The sequence below is a fragment of the Scyliorhinus canicula genome, chromosome 17, assembly GCF_902713615.1.
Source record: "Scyliorhinus canicula chromosome 17, sScyCan1.1, whole genome shotgun sequence".
Lineage (NCBI taxonomy): Eukaryota > Metazoa > Chordata > Chondrichthyes > Carcharhiniformes > Scyliorhinidae > Scyliorhinus > Scyliorhinus canicula.
In genome coordinates, this window is record NC_052162.1 from 35,698,833 (window position 1) to 35,724,336 (window position 25,504).

The window sequence follows — 25,504 nt, forward strand, 5'->3', positions numbered from 1 at the left end:
GGCTCTGCAAGTTCCAATCCACAGGAAACCTTGTACCTGCTTGTTTTTCTAGTGCTGTCCATTTTTCCCTGTACTCTTTGTGAGTGTCCATTTTGGAATCGGGACGTGGCCACCCCAGGTGGCTACAAACATTACCATTAAATCCTGCTTTGATATGGTTATCTTGCCAGCCATTATCTTCTGAGTATACCAAATGCTACCTGTTAACTCACTATAATTTGTTTTATTAAAGTCTTGTCTGGTGGGTAATGAATCTTTCATTTTGCTCTTTACCCAATATGATTAATAAACCCCTTTAGCTTACATGGCTAACTGCAGTTAAGGTTATTTTAAACTCAAAGATAGTTTCTGTCTGCTCCATGTCTTTTTCCTGAAAAAGATTGGGCTGGATTCTCAGTTTCTGAGACTAAGTGTTGATGTCAGCGGAGCATGTGTGGACTACCACTACCAAAACATATTCACAAAACCCTCACCGATTCCGGTACCAGCGCCGAGTGAAACTCCCGCATGTGCATGTGCACGGCTGACGACCTGTACCAGTTGCGCCGTAATACATGGCGCCGGCCGTGCACGAACTCAACACACCAACCGTGACCGGACAGCTCACCCCCACCAGTCCCCTTGGCCAGCGGCACGGATCCTGGCCCAGTGTGGTGATCCTGGACACTGTCCACAGCCGGCACGCTTGGGACCATACGTGGCCGTGCCGTCGGGAACTTGGCCCATCGGGGGAGGAGCATTGTGGGTGGGCTGGCTGATGACCCGCCAACGGCGTTCAAAAGATGTCACGATGATGCCGTTTGGAGGGGGCGGAGCATAGTGGACTGCCGTTGGAATCCATTCTCTGCCCCGTTGGATAGGCGCCACCTGTCACGATTTTGCCGGCTACAGAGAATCCAGCCTACCATCTTGACTTTGCACCAGTTAAACATTTTTTACAATATCTTTCTAATTGAGAAATTGCAAATTTAGTGCCAAGTCATTGTTGGGCTCTTGCTTATCAAATGGCCCAGCTGATGCTGTCACTGAACAGTCATTCAAAAGAAGGCTTTCATCTCAAAAATCTAGCTTGGAACCATACCTTGGTCCCAGTTCAGAAAGAGTAGTTTAATTATCTTCAGTATGTCTGGTCTCTTTATCCTCTCATTATAGGCTTTATTAAAAGGGCTGTATGCTGAACTACCTATTGAATGTCGGAATGTACATGTGATTGCAGGACATCAAGCATGTGTTTATATTACACTATTTGTTTAATATTCAAGGCCACTGCAACACACTTTAGCTGTCCATTAGCATTGTGCATGCATTTTAAGTATGCTGTAACATTTTCTGCTCAGTGACATTTTAATGTGTAGATGAAATTAAACATTGCTGTTCTTGTGTGTTATTCCAATTAATCAAGGAAAACAAATTTCAACCTATGATTACCCACACTGACTACTGAGTTGCAATCAGATTGTTCAGAACAGCAGTACTTGCATGACTCCAGAGAAAAATTGGAGGGCAAGATTAATTTTAGACTAATATTAACAGTAATGGGCTGTCCCAAAAGTGCCCAGTTGCAAGAAAATGTATGAGAATGGATCCTGAAAGGAAGGTAGATGGTAGAAGATGAACTCAGCACTCGTTTTTTAAGTCATTTTATTGGTTTTCTAGGTTAACAGCGTTATATTGGGAAAATTAAAAGCTAACATTCTGTGTGCATTTTATAGCAGAAGAAAGCAATGATGGATCGTGGATCAGCAGAGAACATAGTTTGCAGTCTCCACTCATGATGCAAACCCCACAGTTAACTTCCACTGTTATGAGAGAGGCCAAAAGGCTGAGGCCTGAAGAAGAAAGTTACATGGGGGTATACCAAATGCCACAACATCAACCTGCTGTTGACTACAAGTATGTGTTGAGTTTGCTTTGTTATCTGCAAATACTTTTAACCTTTTCTTCTCTCAGTAGTTTATGTTGCAAAAAGATCCTGCAGCCACAAATTCATTTTTTATGACAACTCTTTCCATTACGTAGATAGCAAAGATGCTTTGATTCTGTTACAGTCATCTTCTATTCAACTATATTTTATATTTCAGTAAGTTGATAGCTAATTTAATTTCTCGTGTAATGAGAAATGAGAGAAAAGAAAGCTAAAGATCAGTTCCTCACTTGTTTCCTCTCCTTGTAGCTTGCTCTGAGAATAAAATTTTCTCTGGGCCATTAAGACCTCTAAGGTAGTGTTTGTGACCTTTCCTGATGAGGTTAGATCAGGTAGCTGCAAAGTGGTACCTGAAAATGGACAAAGACAAAAGGAGCTTCAGCTTTTTAATTTAAACTTTTCCTTCAAAATAGCTGCTTTTAAGGAAAAGTTTAAATGAATAGCAGCTTGGAAAGATTTGTGGCTAAAATAATTCATGGCATTTACAGATCAAACTTGGGTAGATAGATGGTTATGTGGCACAGTGAATTTGGCATTAATCTTGCATGTAATGAATTCAAAACTGGCTGTACTAAATTGGCATTCTCATTCTAAAAGCTCCTCGTTTGGATTGGAAAATTGTAACAGTGTTACAATTGATTTAGACTAAATAGAGGTTTATGCTACATCGAATAATGTTCTGTACCTTTGCAGAAATTGAAGTGTTTTGTTCTCTAGCACTGATGACCTTGACTTCTCTCACAGTCTCACTTTTTGTGTTATGTAAAAGCACACTCTCACTCTACCTTTCTTGCTCTTTCTCCCTTCTTTATCACTCCCCTTCTCTTTGCTTTTCCACCACCTCCCCTCCCCCCACCCCCTCCCCAAAAACACTCACACAAACACTCCGTTTTTTAAAAATGTTCACTGTTGCAGCAGCAGTGCTGTAGCCATTTATCAGTATTGTGACCAAACAGTAGGCCAATCATCCCTTTGAACATGTTTTGCCATTCTATTTGTGGTGGCTGATTTGTGCCATTGCTCCATATCCCTTAATGCCTATACCCAACATTGACCATGGTCTTTGAACATTTTATTTGGCTTAGCAGCCACAGCTTTTTGGACGTTACCAGATTTAAATTCCGCTTCGTAAGAAAAAGTGCGTCCTACTTTTACACCTAAATGGCTCTACTTCAATTTTGAGGTGTTTTGTTCTGGATTCCATCACTAGGGGAAGTAGTTTATCTGTATCTTGCCTATTGAATTTTGTAATCGTTTTAAACACCCAGAAGATTATTTGGATGATAGGGTGAAAATAGATATTAAATGGATGCTGTGTCAATGAGATATGTCGATTTGAGATTCTGGTTTTAGCAGGTAATTTTAATCCTAATTGTAATTTGAATTTTTCTAATGTGCTAAATTAACTACAAGTGCTGATTAGATTCAGTTTTTTTTTATTTGCTCACTTTCATTGAACGTTTGTAATGGGCTGGCTGATACATAACAGCCCATTTCTGAATTGTTCAGGGGTCGAATGAGAGGGTGTATACCCTCTCTGACACAACTGTAATCCTGGTGGAGGAGGTCCAGGAGGTGGAAGAATATCCTTTACCTGCAAGGTGGCAAGGGAGTCTGCCTCACTCTCCTGAAGCAGCTCGTGCTACTCTGCCTTCTCCCAATCCTCCTACAGACCAATGGAGTCCTCTAATAATACACTGATAGTGCATCCCTTTCTCCTGGTGACTCTTGCAAGGTAAAGTAGCAGAACAATTGCTCTTTTTTGGGTGCAGTCCTCAAATAATTAACGGAATAAACATTGATACTGTATTCATGAATACTTGGCAAGGTGTCCCAGAAAGTCTCCCAATGTGTTTCAAAAACCTGTTTCAAACTTCAATAGCAAGTCAACATTGAGTTATGTACTTTATAGAAGCACTTGAAACCCTCTGCAGCAAAGAGTTTCCCTTCCAGTCAGTTGATTGTTATGAGGCGAGGGCATTAGTTGTGCTAGGCACCAAACTTCTGTGTAGCAGCTACTGTAATATTTGTGAGCAGGCAATTTAAGTGGCAATCAGCTGCTTAATCACCTTCCAGACACCTTGTTCACCTCAAAGACTCTTCAGTGCCTACAATATCCAGGGAAAATTGGTCCCCTTAACCCTGAATATTGTAAACCTAATCCTGTGCTATATCTAACCACGATTTTGTTTGAAAACTCAGTACTTGCCAGCAGTTTTATAAGTTAGCTATCAAGAAAGCTGGAAATAACTTAATTTTGAAAGTCTCTACAGAAAGTTTGAATGAGAAAGCTAAACAGCATAAATGCAACTGAGAATGTTTGTCCTGTGAATAGAATTGGAATGTTTTCCTTGGGACAGGGACATGATTGGAATGTATAAAATGAGGGCCGTAGATAAGACAGGAACAAACGTTACCCCGTGGTGGATGGGTCACTGACCAAGGGGCATAGATTTAGGGTAAGGGGCAGGAGATTTGGAGGGGATGTGAGGAAAATGTTTTTTACCCAGAGGGTGGCGGGAGATTGGAATTGGCTGCCTGGAAGGGTGATAGAGGCAGAGCCCCTCATAACGTTTAAGATGTGCACTTGCGATCCCAAGGCTTACAGGGTATGGGCCAAGTGCTGGAAAATAGGATTAGAATGGTTAAGTGGTTGTATTTGACTGGTGTAGATGCGATGGGCCCAAGGGTCTTTTCTGTCCTTTATGATTTTATGACACTATGAAGTAGGATATCTACAGATGCAGTTATACAGTATAAAGCAGAAACCACAGTTTTGTATTGGAATCCTTAAACTCTGAATTAATGAAAATTTAAAATTCACTTCCAGCGTATCATGTTTTTATCTTTTTGTCCAGTAGTCAGATGTCTTGGTTGATTGCCCAGAGACAACAAGAGGAAGCAAGGCAACAAGAACGAGCTGCAATGAATTATGTTAAATTAAGATCCAATCTGCAACATGCGATGTAAGTCTTGGAGCAATGCTACAATAAAATTTTGCGCAATATTTTAAGTGACGTTAAGTAACTATTTTCCTTCCCATAACCAAGCTGGGTTTTTTTTCAGTTGCACATGCGTGTGCACTGCTCAAGAAATCATTTTCCATTTGCGTGGATCTTTACCAACTACTATTACGTTTCAACACTCTCCTCCACTTTTGAACATGTATGGTGCGCAACTTAATTAGTCGTTCATTGTTAAATCTGGCAGAACCTCATAAAGCCTTTTTGGGTCCTGCTTTCTCCTGCCAAAACTGCTGATTGCTCCAGGATTATGTTGAGATTCAAAGATAACCGCTAGCTGCTGTTGTCCATCTCCTTAAAGCACTCTACCCTGCCAGCTTCAATAAGAGTTGCTTCCATTGCAACCTTCCTTTTTTGTCTACAAGCCGAGCTTCAACCCTGCACCTAGCTTGAACTTGTAGCTTTCTCCACTTTCTTTCCTATCTCTTCTCATGCCCTCTCCCAGTTCATCTTGCTATCTCTTGTTCCTGATCTCAATATACTGCTACCCATCTACTGTTCGTTCCTGACTCCCATGCTAGCTGATATTGTAAAAAATTCAATCCCATCCATTTCAAATCTGCCATTGTTACCCATATTCAAATGAAAATCCACTCTGAACCTTTCAGTACTTGAAAACTATCAGCCCATTGTCAAAGCCAAAAGTCCTTGAACATGTTGTGGTCTCCCAAATCCATGCCTATATGGGAGGCACAGTAGTCAGCACTGTCACTGCACAGCGCCAGGGTCCCAGGTTTGATTCCCGGCTTGAGTCACTGTCTGACATTCTGATTCTCCCTCTGTGTACCCGAACAGGCGCCGGAATGTAGCGACTAGGGACTTTTCACAGTAACTTCATTGCAGTGTTAATGTAGGCCTATTTGTGACAATAAAGATTATTATCTGAATTGCACCTCGAGCTTCGAATCTCTAATCAGGTTTCTCACCTACCACAGCACTAATCAAAGTCACAAGATCTTGTATGACTGACCATAATGCACTAACCTTTATCCTTCTCTGTTTGCAGTCTGACATGGTTGACCACCCTCTTCCTCCAATGCCTGACCTCTATTGTCCATCCCTCACCTGGTTCTACTTAGTTTGCTCTATTGTAGCCAGAGAACCTCCCATAATGTAAGAGAAAATGCTGGAAAATCTCAGCAATACCAAATCTCCCATAATGTGTTCCTTTCTTTGCCTCACGCCAATATCCCTATGATTTATCATCCACATGATGCCCCATGGCAAGACCATACGAAGACATGACGTCAGGTTCCACCTTCTCTCTCAGCACCTTCACTTCGTTTGTGTTGTGAAACTGTTTGCCCAACATCCTAGAAGGCCCACAAATCCTTCTTCTTTGGCATTCGAGAAGTCACCATTTTTGGCCTTTGCCATAAACTTGTTCATTAAGCAATAATCCCCTTATCACTTGTCCTGAACGAAACAATTCATAATTTTGATGTCTTTGACAAGGTGAGGTGAGTTTCCAACACCATAATCTATTATAAAACGCAGCTTGTAACATTGACCATCTCTGTCCATGCATAAGTTATTATTTAAAAAAAAAATCTTTTTAATGGCATTTCTCATATTTATAAACAATTGTATGTATACATTACATTTATCTTGCCCGCGCAAATTTACTTTATTGTACAGAGAGGTTTATGTTGTCCTTCATGTAACTGGCCCTATGTGCAGTTCGCTGCCCTCTGGATCAGTCTGCAGTTCGTTGCGCAGTCCTTTGGTTATGCATAAGTTTTTCTGAAGTTAAAAACGTTATACATGCCGTTCAAACTTTATTAATTCAAACTTATAAATCTAATTCTCTCTTGTCTTCCACAACCCTTCCACTGTACCCTAACACCAAATCTCAATCATCCATCACCTTCAGTAGCCTCACTCAATGTTTACCCAGCCTACGTTCTTCTTTCTTTGTGGAAATAGATAGCGATGAAAGCAGAACTTTAATAAGCAAAGATCAGAATAGATTTCTGTGCTGTATCTGAATGTTTTCTTTTAAATGCACCTTTTCCATTTCTCATAGATAATTGGTTCGGAGGAATAGAGCGAAAACTGTTCGTACCACAAATTGAGACTTTGTGCATTCAGTTTACAAATCCAAAACGCTAAATTGAAAGATGTATTCCTTAAAAAAAAAGTTTTTATGATTAACTTTTGGAACCTCCTTGTACTTTCATAGAGCACTTTAGTAGCTTGCTGCAAGTATGAGCCATGGTATCTGAATGATCAAAACAGATTAACAAGTGTATTTTTCACATTAGAATATTTGTATTGTCTTAAATGCCTCTGAAAGGGTTGGAGCATCTTGGGGTATGGTGGAAAAAGATCTAATCTTAAAAATAAATTATCTATCATCTAGTAGAAAATGTTACTTTTCTGGTTTATCAAAGGCTCACCATTTCAGTTTTTGATCTCTGGCTGCAGTAGTCCATGTACATTAAACACCCCCATTGCCCATTTGTTGTTGCTCTCCCTCTTGTTCCCAAACATTCTGATGCAAAGATCAGCACAGCAACCACTGTCATAAGAATTTACAGATTATTTTCTTTTCTAGTCGACGTGGTACAGGTTTGATGGAAGATGATGAAGAACCAATCGTGGAAGATGTAATGATGTCATCAGAGGGTCGTATTGAAGATCTTAATGAAGGCATGGATTTTGACACCATCGACATTGATCTGGTAATAAGATACAAAAAAATTAGATCAACTTTTAAAAATTTGTGCACATATGCTAAATGCAAGGTTTTTTTCTTTTTAGCCTCCATCCAAGAATAGACGTGAAAGAAATGAATTAAAACCAGATTTCTTTGACCCTGCCTCAATAATGGATGACTCGGTAAGTCTAAAAGTTTTCTGTTCACTTTCAGAATGTGAGATTAAAGGTGGTGATGTATTAAATGTCCATGTGGTATCGTCACATGTGCATTGAAGCATCAACGTTTTAGAATGCCTGATTTCAACCAAGTAATTGGGAAAAACACCAACTAAGTTTTTTGATGGAAGAATGGGGAAAGGCAAGTAGTAATGGGAAATAAAATTATTTGTAAGAAATATGGGTTGTATGCTCCAGTAAAAGTTAAGTTGTTCTCAAACGGGTACAAATTGAACATCCATGAATTTTGAGTTTGTGCTAGTAGCTTAATCACAGGAGTCTTTGGTTCCAGACATAAAAATTTACCCCAGACCACAAATGAGGCTATGTGTATGTTGAAATAACCCTGTAAGGATTGTTGGGGGTCCTCAATGGTAATTCATCAAGTAACTTCACAATCTACCATAAGAAACAAATGTAATACTTTGTATAGCAATTCTTATCCGCAAATATGATAGCTAGAAAAGTACATAAATTTAAACTCCAGTCATTGTGAATCTGTGATAGGCTGTTTTTTTTCCCTGCCTGTCACTTTTGTATGTTTTCAAGTCAACACCTAGTCGCTAATGGGAATGTATTATTTGTCTGGTAAATTTATTCAGGGGGCGAGCTTCCTGGCCTGGAGGGCTTTCAGCAGTGTTTTGAATTGGCTACTGTAACATAATTAAATTGGATTTTCTTAAATTTGTTGTACTTCCTTGATGGAAGTACTATACACCTTAAGAAACATATTTAAATTCCATAAGTTTTATGATCCGGTTCAGGTTAAATCCCAGTTATTAACTCAGAATAATGCCACAAGATTAAAATGTTTTAAACGAACAACATTTCTTAAGATACAACAAAACAAACACCGAATATCATCTATCCTCCACACTGACATCTAGAATTAGTATGAGGTAATAAATTAATGGGCAACTTGTACCTTAAATGGCAGATACAACGAAGACCGATTTTTATAAATTGGCTCAGTAGTTCAGATCTATTGGTACACCATAAGTCAAAACCCTTCAAACCGTTTGTCTACCTCATGATGAATTCTAATTCTTCTTATCTGAGCTAGTGCCCAGCCAACAGCAGTTCTACTCCATTCCATTTCCATGGATGTAATCCTCGCCAAAAGCACGCTATTCCAGTTCTGACTCTGATTTGTTCTCACTTCCAGCCTTCCAGGCTGTCTTTTCCAGCTGTGCTGACTTTCTAAGACTGCGTCCCACTGTGTTGGCTAGGTTACACTCCAGCTTCTATTCACAAACCAGCTCCCCAGCTGAGCTGCTGCCAACAACTGTTGCTTGGACTGACCCATGTCCTGTTTTATCTCCCAACAGAATTCAACCTCTGCTCTGAGGCAGGGTTGGATGTATCAAAACTTGTTCATTCTGTACCTTAAATGTTACAATCACCAGTCTGTCACTCCCACAAGTGCTGAATTACAATGGTTCAATACCCTTTCAGTGAAGATGATTTACACAAATCATTCCTGACTGCCACAAAACATTAAAATCCTTGTCATCCGTATTTGCTTCAGGTAATTAGCTTTGACTCTAGTTATACAAAATGTTCACTGGATGGCAAATAAGTTCATAAGATATAGGAGCAGAATTAGGTCATTCATTCGGCCATTTAGTCTGCTCCGCCATTCTATCATGGCTGATATGTTCCTCATCTGCTACCTATAATGCTGCAGACCAAGAGCTGGATTGCAAAATCAGCCAGAGCATCTCCTCCCTAGAACACATGACCTAGGTACAGGAGTAGGCAATTTAGCCTCCCGAGCCTCAACACCTTCAATGTGGTCATGGCTGATCCTATCCTGGCCTCAACTCCACCGTCCTGTCCGTTCTCCACAACCCTTCAACCGTGACTATTAAGGTGACATTTCTTATTCAAGATTATTGAATAAATTGAAACGTTAGCTTGTTAAACAAATTTCCTATTTGTGTTTGAATCCTTTTGAAGGTTACTTATTATAATAAAATGTTTAATTGTAAAGTACTAAGGGCTGGTTTAGCTCAGTGGCTAGACAGCTGGTTTGTGATGCAGAACAAGACTAGCAGCGTGGGTTCAATTCCCGTACCAGCTTACCCGAACTGGCGCCGGAATGTGGCGTCTAGGGGCTTTTCATAGTAACTTCATTCTTGTGGCAATAAAGTTTATTATTATTATTACTAACCGAATTTCAAAGTTAATTTGCAGAATTACATTAGTTGTAATTTTTGTTTCTTGATCTAACAAAAGTTATTTTTCTATCCCTTTTAGGTCCTTGGAGTTTCAATGTTCTGAGAAATTGTCATTTTATGAATGATATGAGAGGTAGTTTTAAAAGAAATATTTTGGTTAATGCAGTTAAACTATTAAAACTGTACAGATTTTCTCCTTTCAGGAGAATGCTTAATGGAGTTGTTCACTGTTCACCTAGATTAAGTGCTTTGAAGAGGCAGTTTGTTGCCTGATAAATTGATATTTTAAGAGACTGTAAAATTATGGAAGCAAGTTAAATTCCTTCCAGTAGTGCCACTGTATTGTGTCTCTGATTAAAATGAGCTTGGTGTAGTATGTTTGAAAGTTTCTCTAAACAATTATTTGACTTAATAGAGTTTGGGTATAGGGAACTAAATTTTAAATAAAAAAAATATATATATGATTGGTGCTGATTTTATAATTGTGAATCTTGTTCAGTTTTTCATACTTTGAAATTCCAAACAGAAGGACGAGGTTTAAAAATTATAATAAAATTAACAGCGTCTAAAATAGCATGGATATTCATGCTTAAGTAATTTTTAAATTTGTATTTTATATTTTATTCACATCTGTCTTTGCAAGCAATCTTCAGGTTAAATGAACTACAGCTGGTCATAGTACAATTGTTTTAATAATGTAAATTAGTTTGAAGATACTAGACAACACAAAAATTACCCATTTATGTTATTCCTTAAATTTGGGTTCATGTTTTTAATTTTTATGGTAAATTTTCCGTCATAATTATAAGGTTTCTAATAACTCATAGAACGCTTTTCAACATTGTTCTGCAGTACTCTGGCAGCTGGTTATTTTATCAACTATATGTTGACATTAACTTATAATAAAAAGATGTACATGACACTTCTTGCCCGTCTTCTTTCATCTATTAAGTATTTTCTTTAAATCATTCCATGCCTTAAACTGCTTGCAGTACATAACCTCAACTCCAATTGCTGCAAAAATCTTGTTTTATTTCAATTGGAAAGATATTCTGCTTTATTTGCCAAAAATAAAAACTTGGCTGTTGCATCAAATTTTATTATTAGTTCATTAGATATGCCATGAATAAATGGCTGTCTTCTGAAGAATAGTTTGCTTTTACACACTTTAAGAACATTGCTCATATTTGGCAGTACTGCCTTTAGTGTTCCTTACACCACTGCGTTAAAGAACTGCTGAGGACTGTATATATGATTTTTAAAAATCAGTGAAAGCAGACTTTTCTACTTTTTCAAAAAAAAGTTTGTTTCGTTGTAAAGGCAGTTCTTCAAACTGTATGTTTTCAACCAACTGAAATGTTTTATATTTACCTTATCCTGTTGTCCTCCATATTTTGTTGTTCATTGTACTGTTCTGATTTGTATTTATGTCATGAAACAGTAACTTTTTGAATAAAATTTAAACCTATAAGGTTGTGCAATGGTATTCATTGTACAGTGATATTGCAGAAAAATATACATTTTCAAGAGCAATTAGGGATGGGCAATAAATGCTGGTCTTGCCGGTAATGCTCACATCCCAGAAATTAATATTTTAATTGAAATATCTCTTTCAATTGCTGTATTTACAACTAATCTTTTAAAATTGAAGTACATATTTCATGTGCAATCTGAAAGTAAACCGGATTGAACCTTCAGAACATGCCAATAATTAACATTTTTATACTTTAAAAAAAAAGGGCAGCACGGCGGCGCAGTGGTTAGAACTGCTGCCTCACAGCGCCGAGGTCCCAGGTTCGAATCCCGGCTCTGGATCCCTGTCCGTGTCGAGTTTGCACATTCTCCCCGTGTTTGCCTGGGTTTTGCCCCCAAAGATGTGCAGGGTAGGTGGATTGGCCACGCTAAATTGCCCCTTAATTGGAAAAAATAATTGGGTACTCTAAATTTTTAAAAAAACACAATGTATCTTTGCATATTGGGACTGTCGGGTGCTCAGAAAATACTTCCACTGGAGACGGCACAGCAAAGGTCCGTGGGATGAGGAGATTGTCCTCAGAAAAGCTGAGTAAATTGGGTCCATATTTTCTGGCGTTGAGGAATAAGGGGCAGTCTCATTGACAAATACAGATTCTGTCGGGGCTCAACAGGGTAGAGACTAGAGGTGGTTTTAATTGGTTGAAGAATCGAAAACATGGGGGCACAGTTTCATGATCAGGGGCTATGCATTCGGACTGCGTTGAGGAGAAATTGCTTCAATCAAAAGGTTATGAATCTTTGGGATTTTCTACTTGAGAGGATTGTTGATGTTCCACCATTGAATACATTTAAGACTGGGATAATTAGATGATTGGTCTCTCACGGAATCGTGGGCGATATGGGAAGCAGGAAGGAAGTGGAGTTGAAGCCCAAGATTAGCCATGATCTTATTGAATGGCAGAGCAGGCTTGACAGGCTGCAGATCTACTCCTGTATTCCTGTAGCAAAACAAAACTTGGAAATGAACATAGTTAAAGATGCAAAACTTAAATCAGACATTATTTCCCTACTGTAGCAATAAGAAAGCAGAGAGTAGTGGGATACAACTATCAGATACTTCTGCCGCAAAATGAATTATTTCTAGGAATTTGTTAGGAAAGATATATGCAGGGCAGCACGGTGGCGCAGTGGGTTAGCCCTGATGCCCCTCAGCGCCGAGGTCCCAGTTTCGAATCCCGGCTCTGGGTCACTGTCCGTGCGGAGTTTGCACATTCTCCCTGTGTTTGCGTGGGTTTCACCCCCACAACCCAAAGATGTGCAGGGTAGGTGGATTGGCCACGCTAAATTGCCCCTTAATTGGAAAAAATTAATTGGGTACTCTAAATTTATATTTTAAAAAAGGAAAGATATATGCAAATAGTCCAAATTTTCCTTTACAAAGTGGATGATTAAAATACTTAAACAGCTACAGAGCCTTTTACTTTTTTCTTCAATCCTGAGTTGTGTAATAGGATCAATAATCAGGAAGTTTAAGGAATCCTCAGTAAGCAGCAATCTATTACTTGTGAAGAAGAAATAGCTTAAGTATTCCATATCAAAATATTTATGAAGTGAAAATTAAGTGTTCTCATGAAGTGATCTTTTGGCTTTAATTTTTGATTTCAATAAAGCTCTTTCAAGGTTTATAATCTTCAATTACAAAGTTTGTGTATATTTTTTCTAAAGATCAGGCGGAACTCAACCGTGTACCATTTCCATACTGGCAGTAACACTTGTTTCTGTTCAACGCTGGGCAACATTACAATATCATGTGTGTGTAAAATCGCAGTGATGTGTCAGAGCTAAGTGTTTTCTTGAACGAGTAGTCTCCGGTACAAAACATGAGAAAATACCTTGTGAACGTCTGGAAATGTAACATATAGCTGAGTGGATAGTGCGTATTTGTTCCCAGGTGAGAACAAGATCAGCTCAATTTTGATGCAGCCTTAAAACAGTCTTACAGGCTTGTATGTGAAGAAAGGGAGTCGAGACTGCTGCGATGAAACCCACTCCAGCATGAATCACTTTCAGGAAAGGAGGTAAATGAGAAAACAGTTTGCAGGAAAAAAATGTGATGTACTCATTTTAAAAGGAAATACAAACCCCTCTTCCATTTAGTCTGAAGTTTGAGACTTGTGGCAAAATTTCCAAGGTATGAATACATAGAGATATCATCAATTATTTATTATTCAGTACACGGAGTGTACAGCACAGAAACAGACCATTCGGCCCAAATAGTCTATTCTGTTTTTCTATCTCCACACAGGCCTCCTCCGATTTTATTCATCTTATTCATCCATATATCCTATTCGCTTCTGCCTTGTGCTTATCTAGCTTTCCCATAGAATCATAGAATTTACAGTGCAGAAGGAGGCCATTCGGCCCATCGAGTCTGCGCCAGTCCTTGGAAAGAGCACCCTACCCAAGTTCACAATTCCACCCTACCCCCGTAACCCAGTAACCCCACCTAACCTTCAGATACTGAGGGGCAATTTAGCATGGCAAATCCACCTAACCTGCACGTCTTTGGACTGTGGGAGGAAACTGCAGCACCCGGAGGAAAGTCCATGCAGACGGGAGAAAATGCAAACTCCACACAGTCACCCGAGGCCGGAATTGAACCCGGGACCCTGAAGCTGTGAAGCAGCAGTGCTAACCACTGTGCTACCCCTCAAATGCATAAACTATTCCATGTAAAAGTGTTCACATTCTGAACAGTTTGGGTAAAGAAGCTCCTCCTGAATTCCCTACTGGATTTATTAGGAACATGACCTCCAATTTTAGATTCTCCCACGAGTGGAAACTTTTTAAAAGTGATCTACCTCATCAAATTGTTTCACCATCCTCTATGGGGTCATTATTCAGTCTCTTCCTGCAGAAAAGAGCTTTCTGATCAGTATATCCTTTCATTTGCAGCATCATCCAAGTTAATCTTTTTTGAACTTTCCCCATTAAGGCCCCGCTTAACTTTACTCAGTTATTTCATTCCAACATCATTAATAGTAGTGACAATATTATTTATGTTTTTCAACTTAACATGATTTTCCATGGATGTCCTCTTTGGCTTGCATGAAAAGAAAATACGCCTTTTCCCCAGTGCTCCTGCTCTGCTGAAGCTACCTCCTGTAACTTTCCCATCCCCCATTCTTCCTTCTAAAGTCACAAGTGTCCTTTGCTAACACCAGGGTCTCTTGAACTGCTCCATCACACTTCTGTCCTCGGTGCTAATGCCCTTCTTACATTCGCTCCTGGCCTCGCACACAACCTCAGTCCTGAATTTGTTCTGATCCCTGCTCCCATTTGCACTCTCTGTTCTTACCATTAATGTCCCTGGTGTCTGTTGCGATCGCTGGGCGGCACAGTAGCAAAGTGGGTAGCACTGTTGCTTCGCAGCTCCAGGGTCCCAGGTTCGATTCCCGGCTTGGGTCATTTTCTGTGTGGAGTCTGCACGTTCACCCTGTGTCTGCCAGGTGCTCTGGTTTCCTCCCACAAGCCCCGAAAGACGTACTGTTAGGTAATTTGGAATTCTGAATTCTCCTTTGTGTACCTGAACAGGCGTCGGAATGTGGTGACTATGGGCTTTTCACAGTAACTTCATTCCAGTGTTAATGTAAGCCTACTTGTGACAATAAATATTATTATTATGGGGGCTTCAGCTGCTGCTCCTCTTCGCTCCCGCTCTGAACTACCTGCACCAACCAACTTCTGCCACTAGATGGAAGCCTGATCAATTCAAACAGGATGAGTGTAATTTCTTTAACATGTATTATTTACAATATTTTGTATTTTTAAATGTTACTTTAATGATTATTTCATCTATGAATGTATGGAATTTGGCTTATTATGTTTCAATATTTTTTCTGCTGAGAAAGGTCCTAAGTACCTAACAAGGCTGATGTACACTGCTACACATGTCTGGTTCGGTATTCCAACCTGTACATTGTTTTTTCCAGATGCAAAAGTCCAGTTTTCACATTGATTCCCATAGAAGCCTAATGACCGTAAGGATGATTTTCAGGAACGCAACTATAACTTTGTGAGGATCTACTTTATGTAATCTAACATGGAGACCAGAGCTGTGCATAGTACTGCCAAGTGTGTTCTAACCAAGGCTCGATACAAGTTTAATATGAGTTCTCTGCTTTTCAGTCCTATACCTCTAGAAATGAATCTCCGGGATTTGGTTTTGCTTTTTTTTATGGCCCTGTTAATGTGTTGCCACCTTTTTGTGATTTATGCATCACTGCTCCTGGATATCCCTTTTCTTCTGTACTTCATTCAGCGTCTTTATTATATAAGCAGTGTGTCGCTTCCTTATTCTTCTTCCCCTTACAATGCACCATATCACAACCATTTCCATTGAAATTCATTGCCAATTAAACACTTGTGTTGCAGCCTAACCTGTATTTTGTGACATTCCTCCTCTATTTATTACTTGCCAATTTGTTGCTGCAAATTTTGAAATTGTACTTGCAATTCTCAAGTCCAAATCATTAATGAAAATTGTATCCAGCCCCAGGACTGATCCCTGTGGAACACCACTGCCCCCTTCAGTCAGTTTGAGTAGCTATCTTTAACCCAACTCTGTTTTGTAGCCAACTTGCCATCCATTTTGCTACTTGTCCTCTTGCTCTTCATACTCTTAAGTCTTACAACACCAGGTTAAATTCCAACACGTTTGTTTCGAATCACTAGCTCTTGGAGTGCAGCTCCTTCCCCAGGTGAAATAAACCTGTTGGTCTTTAACCTTCTTACTGCACCCACCCCAATTCAACGCCGGCATCTCTACATCTTGGCTACCATCTTCATACTCTTACATTAGTCATGAGTTTACCTTATCAAAGTCCTTTTGAAAATCCATTTGCTGTTACCCATGTCTATCCTCTAACTTCATTAAAGAATTAAAAACTTGTACATAAAGTACTCCAAAGTTAATTAAGTACTTTTGTCGTGCAGGCATTGTAATGCTGGCAAATGTGGCAGTGAATCCTACAAAATAAGACAAATGACTAGATAATTGGAAGTGTTATCTAGCTGGTTGCTGCTATAATTCTTGGATATTGGGGCACCTGGGTAAGTCCAGGCTAGAGTGTATGATGTTGTTACAGTGCAAATGTGACATCCCCCCCCCCGAGTTACCTGATAGGCAAGGTCGAGGAAGTGATGGGAGCAATTGTTTGTGGATCCTTTGAATCCTGGGCCTGTGGATCCTTTGAATCCTGGGCCTGTGGATGGTGGTTTCAGCCAAATCCAGGGGTGTTTTTCCTATAGTAGAGAGAAAGCTGGATTACAGTATTGAGTTGTGAAGTAGGAGCATAATAGATTTTTAAATTAGATTTCTTGATGAAGAACCATCCTGATTATTTTATTTGATTCTTGAAGTTTAAACTCAAACACAATGTAGTTGAAATTGTGGTTATTTATAAATTCTGAAAGCTGTCTGTTGTGAATATGAATTAATCTCCACTTCAGATGTGTTCGCTCTTCTGTTTGGTCACAATTTTGCTATCTTAAACGAGACAACTGATCCTGCAGAACCATCAGTGTAGTGGTGGCACACTTGAGTCAGTAGGCTCAAAGCCCCACTTCAGAAATCTGAACACACACACACAATCTAAATTCACATATGGCACTGCAGTAGTGAGTGCTGAACTGCCATAGTTGCTGTCTTTCAGATACAATATTAAACTGAAGCACTACCAGCCCCTCGGGTGAAAGTAATTGGCACTATTCAAAGTATGGGAGGGGAGTGTTCCTGCTGTCTTTCCTAGTAATTATATGTCAATCAATGCCACTTAAAAAAACAAAGACCAAAAGGTCCTTCAGCTCAATACTGTGTGAAATTTAGCCCCTTTGTTTCTTACGTTACTGCGATTACTATATTTTAGAAAGTATTTTCATGGCTGTAATGTGCTGTTTGCAGTCATTAAAAACATTACATATGCAAGCTCTATTCTATTCTTTCTACCCAAGTGGGTGAGAGGAAAGGACTGGGACTAACTGTGGTTCAATTGTCAACATTCAATCTCACAATTAAAAAAACATTGGCCATTTAACTGAGGTATCAGAAGGCACCCAGTGCCTAAGGAACAGCATACCAACATTTCAGCAGAAAAATGTGGTCACACAAATCTACAAACCATGACAAATGTTCCTTACACGGATAGTACTGACGTGGCGATGCCGGCGTTGGACTGGAGTGGGCACAGTAAGAAGTCTTACAACACCAGGTTAAAGTCCAACAGGTATGTTTCGAATCACTAGTTTTCGGAGCACATCTTCCTCGGGTGAGGGAAGAGGTGGCTTCATTTATGAAGGATGTGAGGCATTGTGGAACTCACCTCTTCACTCACCTGATGGAGGAGCTGCGTTCAGAAAGCTAGTGATTCCAAACAAACCTGTTGGACTGTAACCTGGTGTTGTCAGACTCCTTACAGCTAATACTAACATGGATACAACATTGCCCGAGTCAGTGAGTAATGGTTAATCAATGTTTTCCAGGCTGGAGGAAGGTTTGTACTGGAGTTCCTGAGGGGTTAATATTAGGACCCTTGCCTTTCCTGATATATTAATGATTTTGATGTAGATGGAACAATTTCAAATTTTGCAAATAATATGAAACTTATAAGTTGTAAACTGTGAGGACAGTGTGGAACTTTAAAAGGGAACAAGTTGGCAGAAGTTCAAAGTGGTTAAGTGTGAGGTGATACAGTTCAGTAGGAATAACATGGAGAGTACTGCTCTAAAGGGGCTGCAGGAGCAAAGGAATCTGGATGTGTATGCATTAGTCATTGAAGGTGGCAGGAGAGGCTGAGGAAGCAGTTAATGAAGCATACAGTATTCTTTGTTTTATTAGTAGGGATAGAGCGTAAGATTAAATAGGTTATGTTGAACTTGTGTAAGACATCAGTTAGATCTCAGCTGCATACAGCTCTGGGTGCTACATTTATAAAGGATGTGAAGGCATTGGAGAGATGTTAACGAGAATGGGATGCAAAGGCATGGGAGAGTGCAGAAGAAGCTGCAAGAATGGTTCTAGGGATGAGAATCTTCTGCTATGAACACATTGAAATTGGGACTCTTGGAGATAAGAAGCAGAAATATTCAAAATTTGAAAAGAAACAATCACTGAAGCAATTCTGTGAAATGCTGACTTGAAAAATGTTTTCACAACTTTTTTTGTTTCAGGCGTTTTCCTACATTTTCTTGCTACGTTTTTGTTGCTTTCAGTCAGTAGTATACCTTGTTACCCCTCACCAATATCTCTTCTGCCCTTCAATATCTCCTCACACGTGCCCCTCCCGCAGTATACCTTACATTTCTAACTTCCCACCCTGACGTGTCAACTGTTTTCTTTCCCTACTCGTGCTACTTGAATTGCTGAGTATTTCCAGCATTTTTCTGTTTTTATTTCCAAGGATGGTTGGATTCATGCTGCAGCCTCTCCAAGCAGAGATTTGAAGAAAGGCCCTCCACCTGCATTCTTTGCTGGATATTTGCGGCAGTTTATTTTGCTTAAGGAAAAACATCACTTTATCCGAGTTGTAAGTTGAAAGCAGTCGTTGTGCTAGTCGCACTGTGTGAAAGGTGTTTGCTGAGCCTCCCTGCAGCTGCATAAAATGGCTGCCATCTCAGAACTGGTCCATAATATTGGAACTGGGCAGCTTCCCGCCGAGAGCGCGATTGACATCGCAACTGGCCAATCGCCGCCCGGCTCTCTCAGGATTCGCATCTTTATTGGACAATCTCGAGGGGGAGGGCGGGATCTCGCTGTTTCCTCCCCCCGGGGCAGGCACCACCGGCCATTTTGTCCTACTCGCAAGGCGGCGATGAACCCGGCCGGCGCCACTGAGATTTACATCGCTGCGTGCCGCTGCGCCATGTTGCTGTCGGCGAGGAGCGGCGCCGAAGCGGAGCAGGTGCAGGTGGATCTGTGCCGGTTGCTGCCCTACCTGCGCCAGTCGCTTTCCTGCGCCGTGTGTGGTAAGCGGAGCGGCTTTGGTCGGTACCACCCACACTCACTCAGCAGGCGCCTTAACCTGATAACTAGCGGAGCTACCTGGTGTAAGTCAGAGCGAGTCAGTGATGGCATTCGATGGTCACTGTGATCGCTCTCTGGTGCTTCTCAATTGGAAGTTTGTTGCAGGCGGATGAAACGTCTGCACCGCCCTGTCGGCACAATGGAATTGGTTCTATACTTCTACCCCACCAAAAATAATCTCATTGCTATGGTCACCGGTACACGTGAGAGAACCCTTGGAGTTGGGGAAGAGCAGGATCGATCACTGGTTTCTGGAAATAGTAACGGTATTTTCGGCGGACTGACGGCCTTCATACCCTCCCAACACACAATCTGTTTTGGCACATTGTTTTGCTTTACTGGGGGGAATGCTGCATTCCTGAAATACGACTTTTCCGAATAGATGTTAAACCAAGGCCCCTGTTGCTTGCACCGGTACCATGCGTAAAGATGGCTTTGCATCAATCGATGAAAGATAAATTAGTCTCCCTGCAAAATATTCAACCTATAAAGAGCGCCAAAAAAAAAGGGTTCACCAGCTCGTTTGCGGTTTGTTGGATGTTAATGTTTTTCATATTTTTTTGTTGTCTTACACAGGCTGTGGAAAGAATAGCTTAGTCGTTACCTCGAATGTATTTTTTTGTTTTTAACCTGTTCCAGGAGTATAAAACTCATCACTTCCAAAACTGCACAGCAGGTTTTTATTAGATCTGTGCTGATTCCGAGTTGACAATGAACAAACTGATCTGATGCTGGAACATCCCGTTCTAGTTGGATGTTAGACATGACTGACAAAAGTTGTTTCAATTCTATAAACCAAGCTAGTTTTAGGAATGTAGAAAAGGATTTAGATGTCACAGATTTTCAAGCCAAATTTTTTCGTTCAGTGCTTAAGACTCCTTTACTAAATGTTTTGAAAAGGAGCACGTTACTGAAAGTATCTGCTCTCCATCTTGAACTTAATAAACTCTTCTGCACTATATATTGCTTAAACTTGCCCCTTGTTGGATTACATTATGATGACGTTGGAAAACATTGCATATGACATGTTTTCTCAGGGTGCAAGATAAAATGCAGACCATATAATGCATCATTAATTAATGGAAATCAAATCCATGCTTCTGTTGTCCTTCAAACTGTTCCATCAACAACAGTTTGTATTTATAAAGCACCTTTAACATAATTAAATATCCCAAGGCACTTCACAGGAATGTTATAAAGCCTGCCCTCTCGGCAAATGTAAAAGATTCCATGAATTCATAGTTACGGTGTCTTGGTCAATATTTATCCCTCAAACAACATCACTAAACAGGTATTGTTGGATCAACTATTGGTCAGCCTCCTTTCTTTCATTGTTGACAGACACACCACTTAAGCATAAGACATTTGATGGAGGACTTACGGTGCAGAGTGCATTCATATACAGCATACATGGTCAAGCTGTACAATAAAAGGAAGAAACCTGTGGTTTTATATAAATCTCCAACTAACTTGGAAAACACATTCCTTTATACACATTTAATTTGTTTTATTTCAACGATGTGACCTCATGAATGATCTGTTCAATGACCAGTTATCGTTTTATGGGTCAGTTTGCTTACTAACCCATAACTTGACAACATAAAGAAATAGAAACAGGAGTAGGCCATGAGATCATTTACCCCAGTGCTGTTTCTGGTACCTTGCTGTGCACATGTTTTCCAATGCAACACTTGGTGGGTGGTGGCAGTCTTCCATCTTGTAAGATGATGGCTTGCGCTGTGGTAGCCACATTGCCTGGTGTAGCTTAGGAGCCCCATTTTGTCATGGTGGTCTCTGCTGAAGTGGAAGGTACAGGATAGATGGTGCATAATTTGTTGACCACTGTTTTCTCTGGGCTACCCTTTCGGTGAACTGAGCTTTTTGTCTTTGCTTACCTATTCTAAAGCCCTTCCAAGCAGTCAACCGTAAGAGTGTTACGACCCCAGTTGGTGTTAAAACTGGATGGAAGATCCCAGAATGGAACCCTGGCTCAAACGACCATGGGCGGGATTCTCTGTTGCCCGATGCCGAAATCGGGAACGTTGATTGAGTGGAGAGTGACTCACGACGCTAAAAATCATGGCAGGCGGCGGTTTGACGCCGGGTTGCGATGTTCTGCTTCCTCCAAATCGGCGACATTGAGATTCACACCGTGTGCATTTGTAACCCAGTTTGAATATCATTTATCGGGCCCACCGCGATGCTCCGTCTCCAATGGGCCGAGTTCCCGAAGGCGTGGGCCACGGTGGCCTGAGCAGTCGTGAGCCTGGCGTGACGGCTGCGGAGAGAGAGAGCAAGAGAGGGCATGCGAATGGTGTCCAGCACCACCATAGTCAACCGAGAGCCTTGTCACTGGCTGGGGGGGCTTCTGCCAGGACTGGGGGGAGTAGGGGGTGGCCAGGAGTTTGGGTCGGGGTGGTCAGATATGCGGTCCAGCACAACCGGTGCCATCTTTTCCGGTGCAATCGGTACATATGTGGGGGTTGTAGGTGTACGCGCGGCTGATGTAGATTTTAAGCGGCAATGGTTCCATTTACACAAAGTCCCCTTTAAGCACACAGATTGGCTGTTATCAAATGCACATACTCTGCTCTGAACCCAAGTTAGTGTCTGGTATTCTCCTCAGAACTCTCCCAGATGATTGTTACATGAGTTTCCAAACTCCACTCCAAAAACATACTTTAAAATCTTCTCTTTTCCTTAGCAGTTTGCATTGAAATCCAGTACGGGTTTTGGCAAATGATTCTCAAACAGAGCATCCAGTCTACTTTTAACTGTGAATTTAGTTCAGGATTTACACCAACCCCTTTAACATTTTTTTGTCTTGACTGCTGCACAAAGTGTTCTCAATTATTTTAACTCCAGATTTCCAGGCTGTAGTAAAATGGCATCACTTTGATTTACCTCTGAAGCCTGCATTCCAACTTTAAATCTGGTTACTGCAATTGTCTTTTAACTTCTTTACTTTTCCTTGAATTTTTCTGAATATACCATGGTTTCTGTTGTCTTAACTCCAGTCTTAAACATTCTTTCTGTCCCAATTCCCTGGTTATCTGGATTGTATCTTTGCAACTCCCTTGTCCTGTCCAGCTTCTCCTGGCAGAGTTGAGAGTGGTTCACTCCTCAGTGTCCTGTCTCTAACTGCTCAGACTTCAATTTAAATCCAAGAACAATGGAAGCCCTTCCCTCTGGAAAGTGGCCTCCTATTGTTCAGCAATTACTAACTTCTATTTACCCTTCAATTCATAACCCTTTCTAAGCACCATAGAATCACAGTTGGAATTGAAACCAATCCCTTCGCATACAAACACCTTTTTCCAGCATGAATCTAACTATAGGTTTTGCCCTTCCAGGTACAGAAGCATTACATTAAACCCACTTAAAATTATACCTTATTTCTAATGTTTACCAATTCAAATCCCTTAAAACGTTCCATTGATTTCCTAACGAGGTCACAGCCATCAGGAGCTGTTTCCCGGTTTTCATTTTCAATAACCGCCACCGTCATATTTTGCTTGCTGGTGTCCTGTTAGATGCCTAGCAAGTTGTGACCGTGTTGCCAGTTCACCTTATAGAGGGTATTTGAGTATACAATCATCATTCATCCGATGAATGTGCTTGAGTCAGTGCAGACGTCGTTGCCTTAGCAGTGAGCTAATGGTGATGGAATTAGCATGTTCCACGACGTCTGGGTTGATTACCTTCTCCTGTAAGTTGTGGCAGTTATGCCTGAGACAGTGAAGGTGGAAACTTAAACCTTTTCTCCTGCTTAGCATGTATACCCAGGTCTCGCCACTGGAGAGGAGTGGGCTGAGGATGCAGGTTTGGAAGACTCGGCTTGGCATTTTCAGGTTGTAGTTCCACACACCCATACTCAGCTTCGACATAACAGCTGCAGCTCTTGCAATGTGTGTGTTGACTTTAGCATCAAATGACAGATTGCTGGTGAATATTAAGCCTAGATAGGTGAAGCTATCAACAATCTCCAGTATCACAATGTCAATGCTTATATATGCAGTATGGCAGCATCCTTTACCATGACATTTGCCTTCCTGATGTTGATGGTTAAACCAAACTCTCATGGTGTGAGAGTTCATTTGCTGCTGATGTGTTCCTCGGTATGGAATGCTAATGTGGCATCATCAGCATTGAACTACTCTGATGAGGACTTGGTGCACATGTGGATCTCAGGTAAGTAAGGCTAAACAGGTTTCTCTCAGTTCCAGTATATAAGTAGACAACATCTGTAGATGACTTGGGGTATATGTTAGCAGCAAAGAGAAGAATATTCCGGAGTCTCAGTGTCAGAAAACAACCTTGTTTAACCCCACTGTGGACCTCAAAAAAGTTTCTATTGCCTCGTCATGGCTGACCTCACACATCACATTGCCATGGAAAGAGGTCACATTCAGCATCTTTCTCTAAATTTCTTCTATAACAGCTTAAATAGGCCACCTTTGCTCACTTGGTTGAATGCATTGGTGAGATCGATATAGTGGTCTCCTTTGTTCACAGCATTTCCATTATAACTGCTGAACGGAAAAGATCATAGCAATTGTAGATCTTCCATGTCTGAAACAACACTGATTCAGGGTCGATGCATTCAGTCAGCAACTGCAGTCTGATGGGGACAATGTGGACAAACACTTCCTAAGTGCTCAGTAAGGAGATGCCTCAATATTTGTTGTAACCACTATAGTTGTCCTTCTTCTTGTACAGGGTCCAATCATGTAAAATGCATTTCCTGGATCACTGCCCTATCATTCTAGTGGAAGCAGAGAAGCTTGCAGATTCTTCAGGAGTGCTGGTTTCTTACACTTGATGAGTTCAGGCAATATAGCAGGAATTGTCACTATGGACATTTTCCCATGGCAAAGCGGATCAATAGCTTTGTTAAGCTCCTCAGAGTTCAATATCTAGCACTGCATTGACAGATGGTTCCCAGAGGCAACTTTCTCCTTAGTTGTCCGATCAAAACCTCTCATAACTTTGAATATTTTTATTAAATCTCCCTCTACTTCTCTACTCTAAAATATTTAAAATCCAGCTTCTCCAAACTCTATAATTTGAAATCTCCCATCCCTAGTATCCCGGCAATAATTTTCAATTCCTCTCTGGCCACAGAAGTGTCAGAGTAGGATAGCCAATGTGATTCCATTATTCAAGAAAGGAGGAAGGAATAAACCAGAAAACTATACGTAAATCAATCTAACCTCAGTGCAAATGAAACTATTGGAAGCAATTCTGAGATACAAAATTAATCTGCATTTTGAGAGGCAGCAGAGGTTATCTCTGACCAACATGATTGAATTTTTCGAAGTGGTGTGTAGACGAGGGCAATACATTTGACGTAGTCTACTTGGACTTCAGCAAGGCTTTTTAAGGTCCAACATGGAAGACTGACAACAAAAGTAAGAGCCCATGGGATTCAAGGAAATTGGTTGAGTGGCAGGAAGCAAGAGGGTAATGGTTGAGAAGTATTTTTCTGACTGGAAGCCTGTGTCTAGTGGGGTCCTTCAGGGACCCTTGCTGTTTGTGGTTTACATGAATGATTTAGACATGAATGTTGGAGGGTGGATCAGTAAGTTCCTGGATGATACAAAAATTGGTGGAATGGTAAATAGCGAGGAGGATAGCCTTAGATCACAGGATATAGTTTGGTTGGTCAGTGACAAATGGAATTCAATCCGGATAAGTTTGAGGTGATGCACTTGAGCAGGACAAACAAGGCAAGAGAATACATGATTAACGGCAGGATGCTGGGAAACACCGAGGATCAGAGGGACCTTGGTGTGCATGTACACCGGTCCCTTAAAGGAGCTGGGGAGGTGGATTCAATGCTTAAGAAGGCATATGGTATACTTGCCTTTATTAGCTGAGGCATAGAGTTTTAAGTATATGCTGTCACTGTACAAAATGTTGGCTAGGCCACAGCTTAGTGTAC

At 40.7% G+C, this 25,504-nt stretch overlaps 2 protein-coding genes across 10 annotated transcripts in view; both read left to right on the top strand.

The window, feature by feature from the left end:
• The window catches only part of stag2b (stromal antigen 2b), a 246,641-nt gene extending 235,714 nt beyond the window's left edge, over nt 1–10,927 (top strand). For 6 of the 9 annotated variants that reach the window (XM_038774985.1, XM_038774992.1, XM_038774984.1 and 3 more), the window contains 5 exons: nt 1,713–1,893; nt 4,783–4,890; nt 7,505–7,631; nt 7,711–7,788; nt 10,084–10,926. In XM_038774985.1, the coding sequence (XP_038630913.1) occupies nt 1,713–1,893; nt 4,783–4,890; nt 7,505–7,631; nt 7,711–7,788; nt 10,084–10,107 (518 nt within the window). In that variant the 3' untranslated portion in view covers nt 10,108–10,926. Of the gene's footprint in view, nt 1–1,712; nt 1,894–4,782; nt 4,891–7,504; nt 7,632–7,710; nt 7,789–10,083 lie in introns of all 9 variants that reach the window. The other 3 variants (XM_038774990.1, XM_038774989.1, XM_038774991.1) reach the window with 3 other exon arrangements.
• Nucleotides 10,928–19,042: 8,115 nt separating this feature from the next.
• The window catches only part of LOC119951908 (E3 ubiquitin-protein ligase MSL2-like), a 29,051-nt gene continuing 22,589 nt past the window's right edge, over nt 19,043–25,504 (top strand). Inside the window, exon 1 of the mRNA XM_038775299.1 lies at nt 19,043–19,502. Within this exon, the coding sequence (XP_038631227.1) occupies nt 19,139–19,502 (364 nt within the window). The 5' untranslated portion in view covers nt 19,043–19,138. The remainder of the gene's footprint in view (nt 19,503–25,504) is intronic.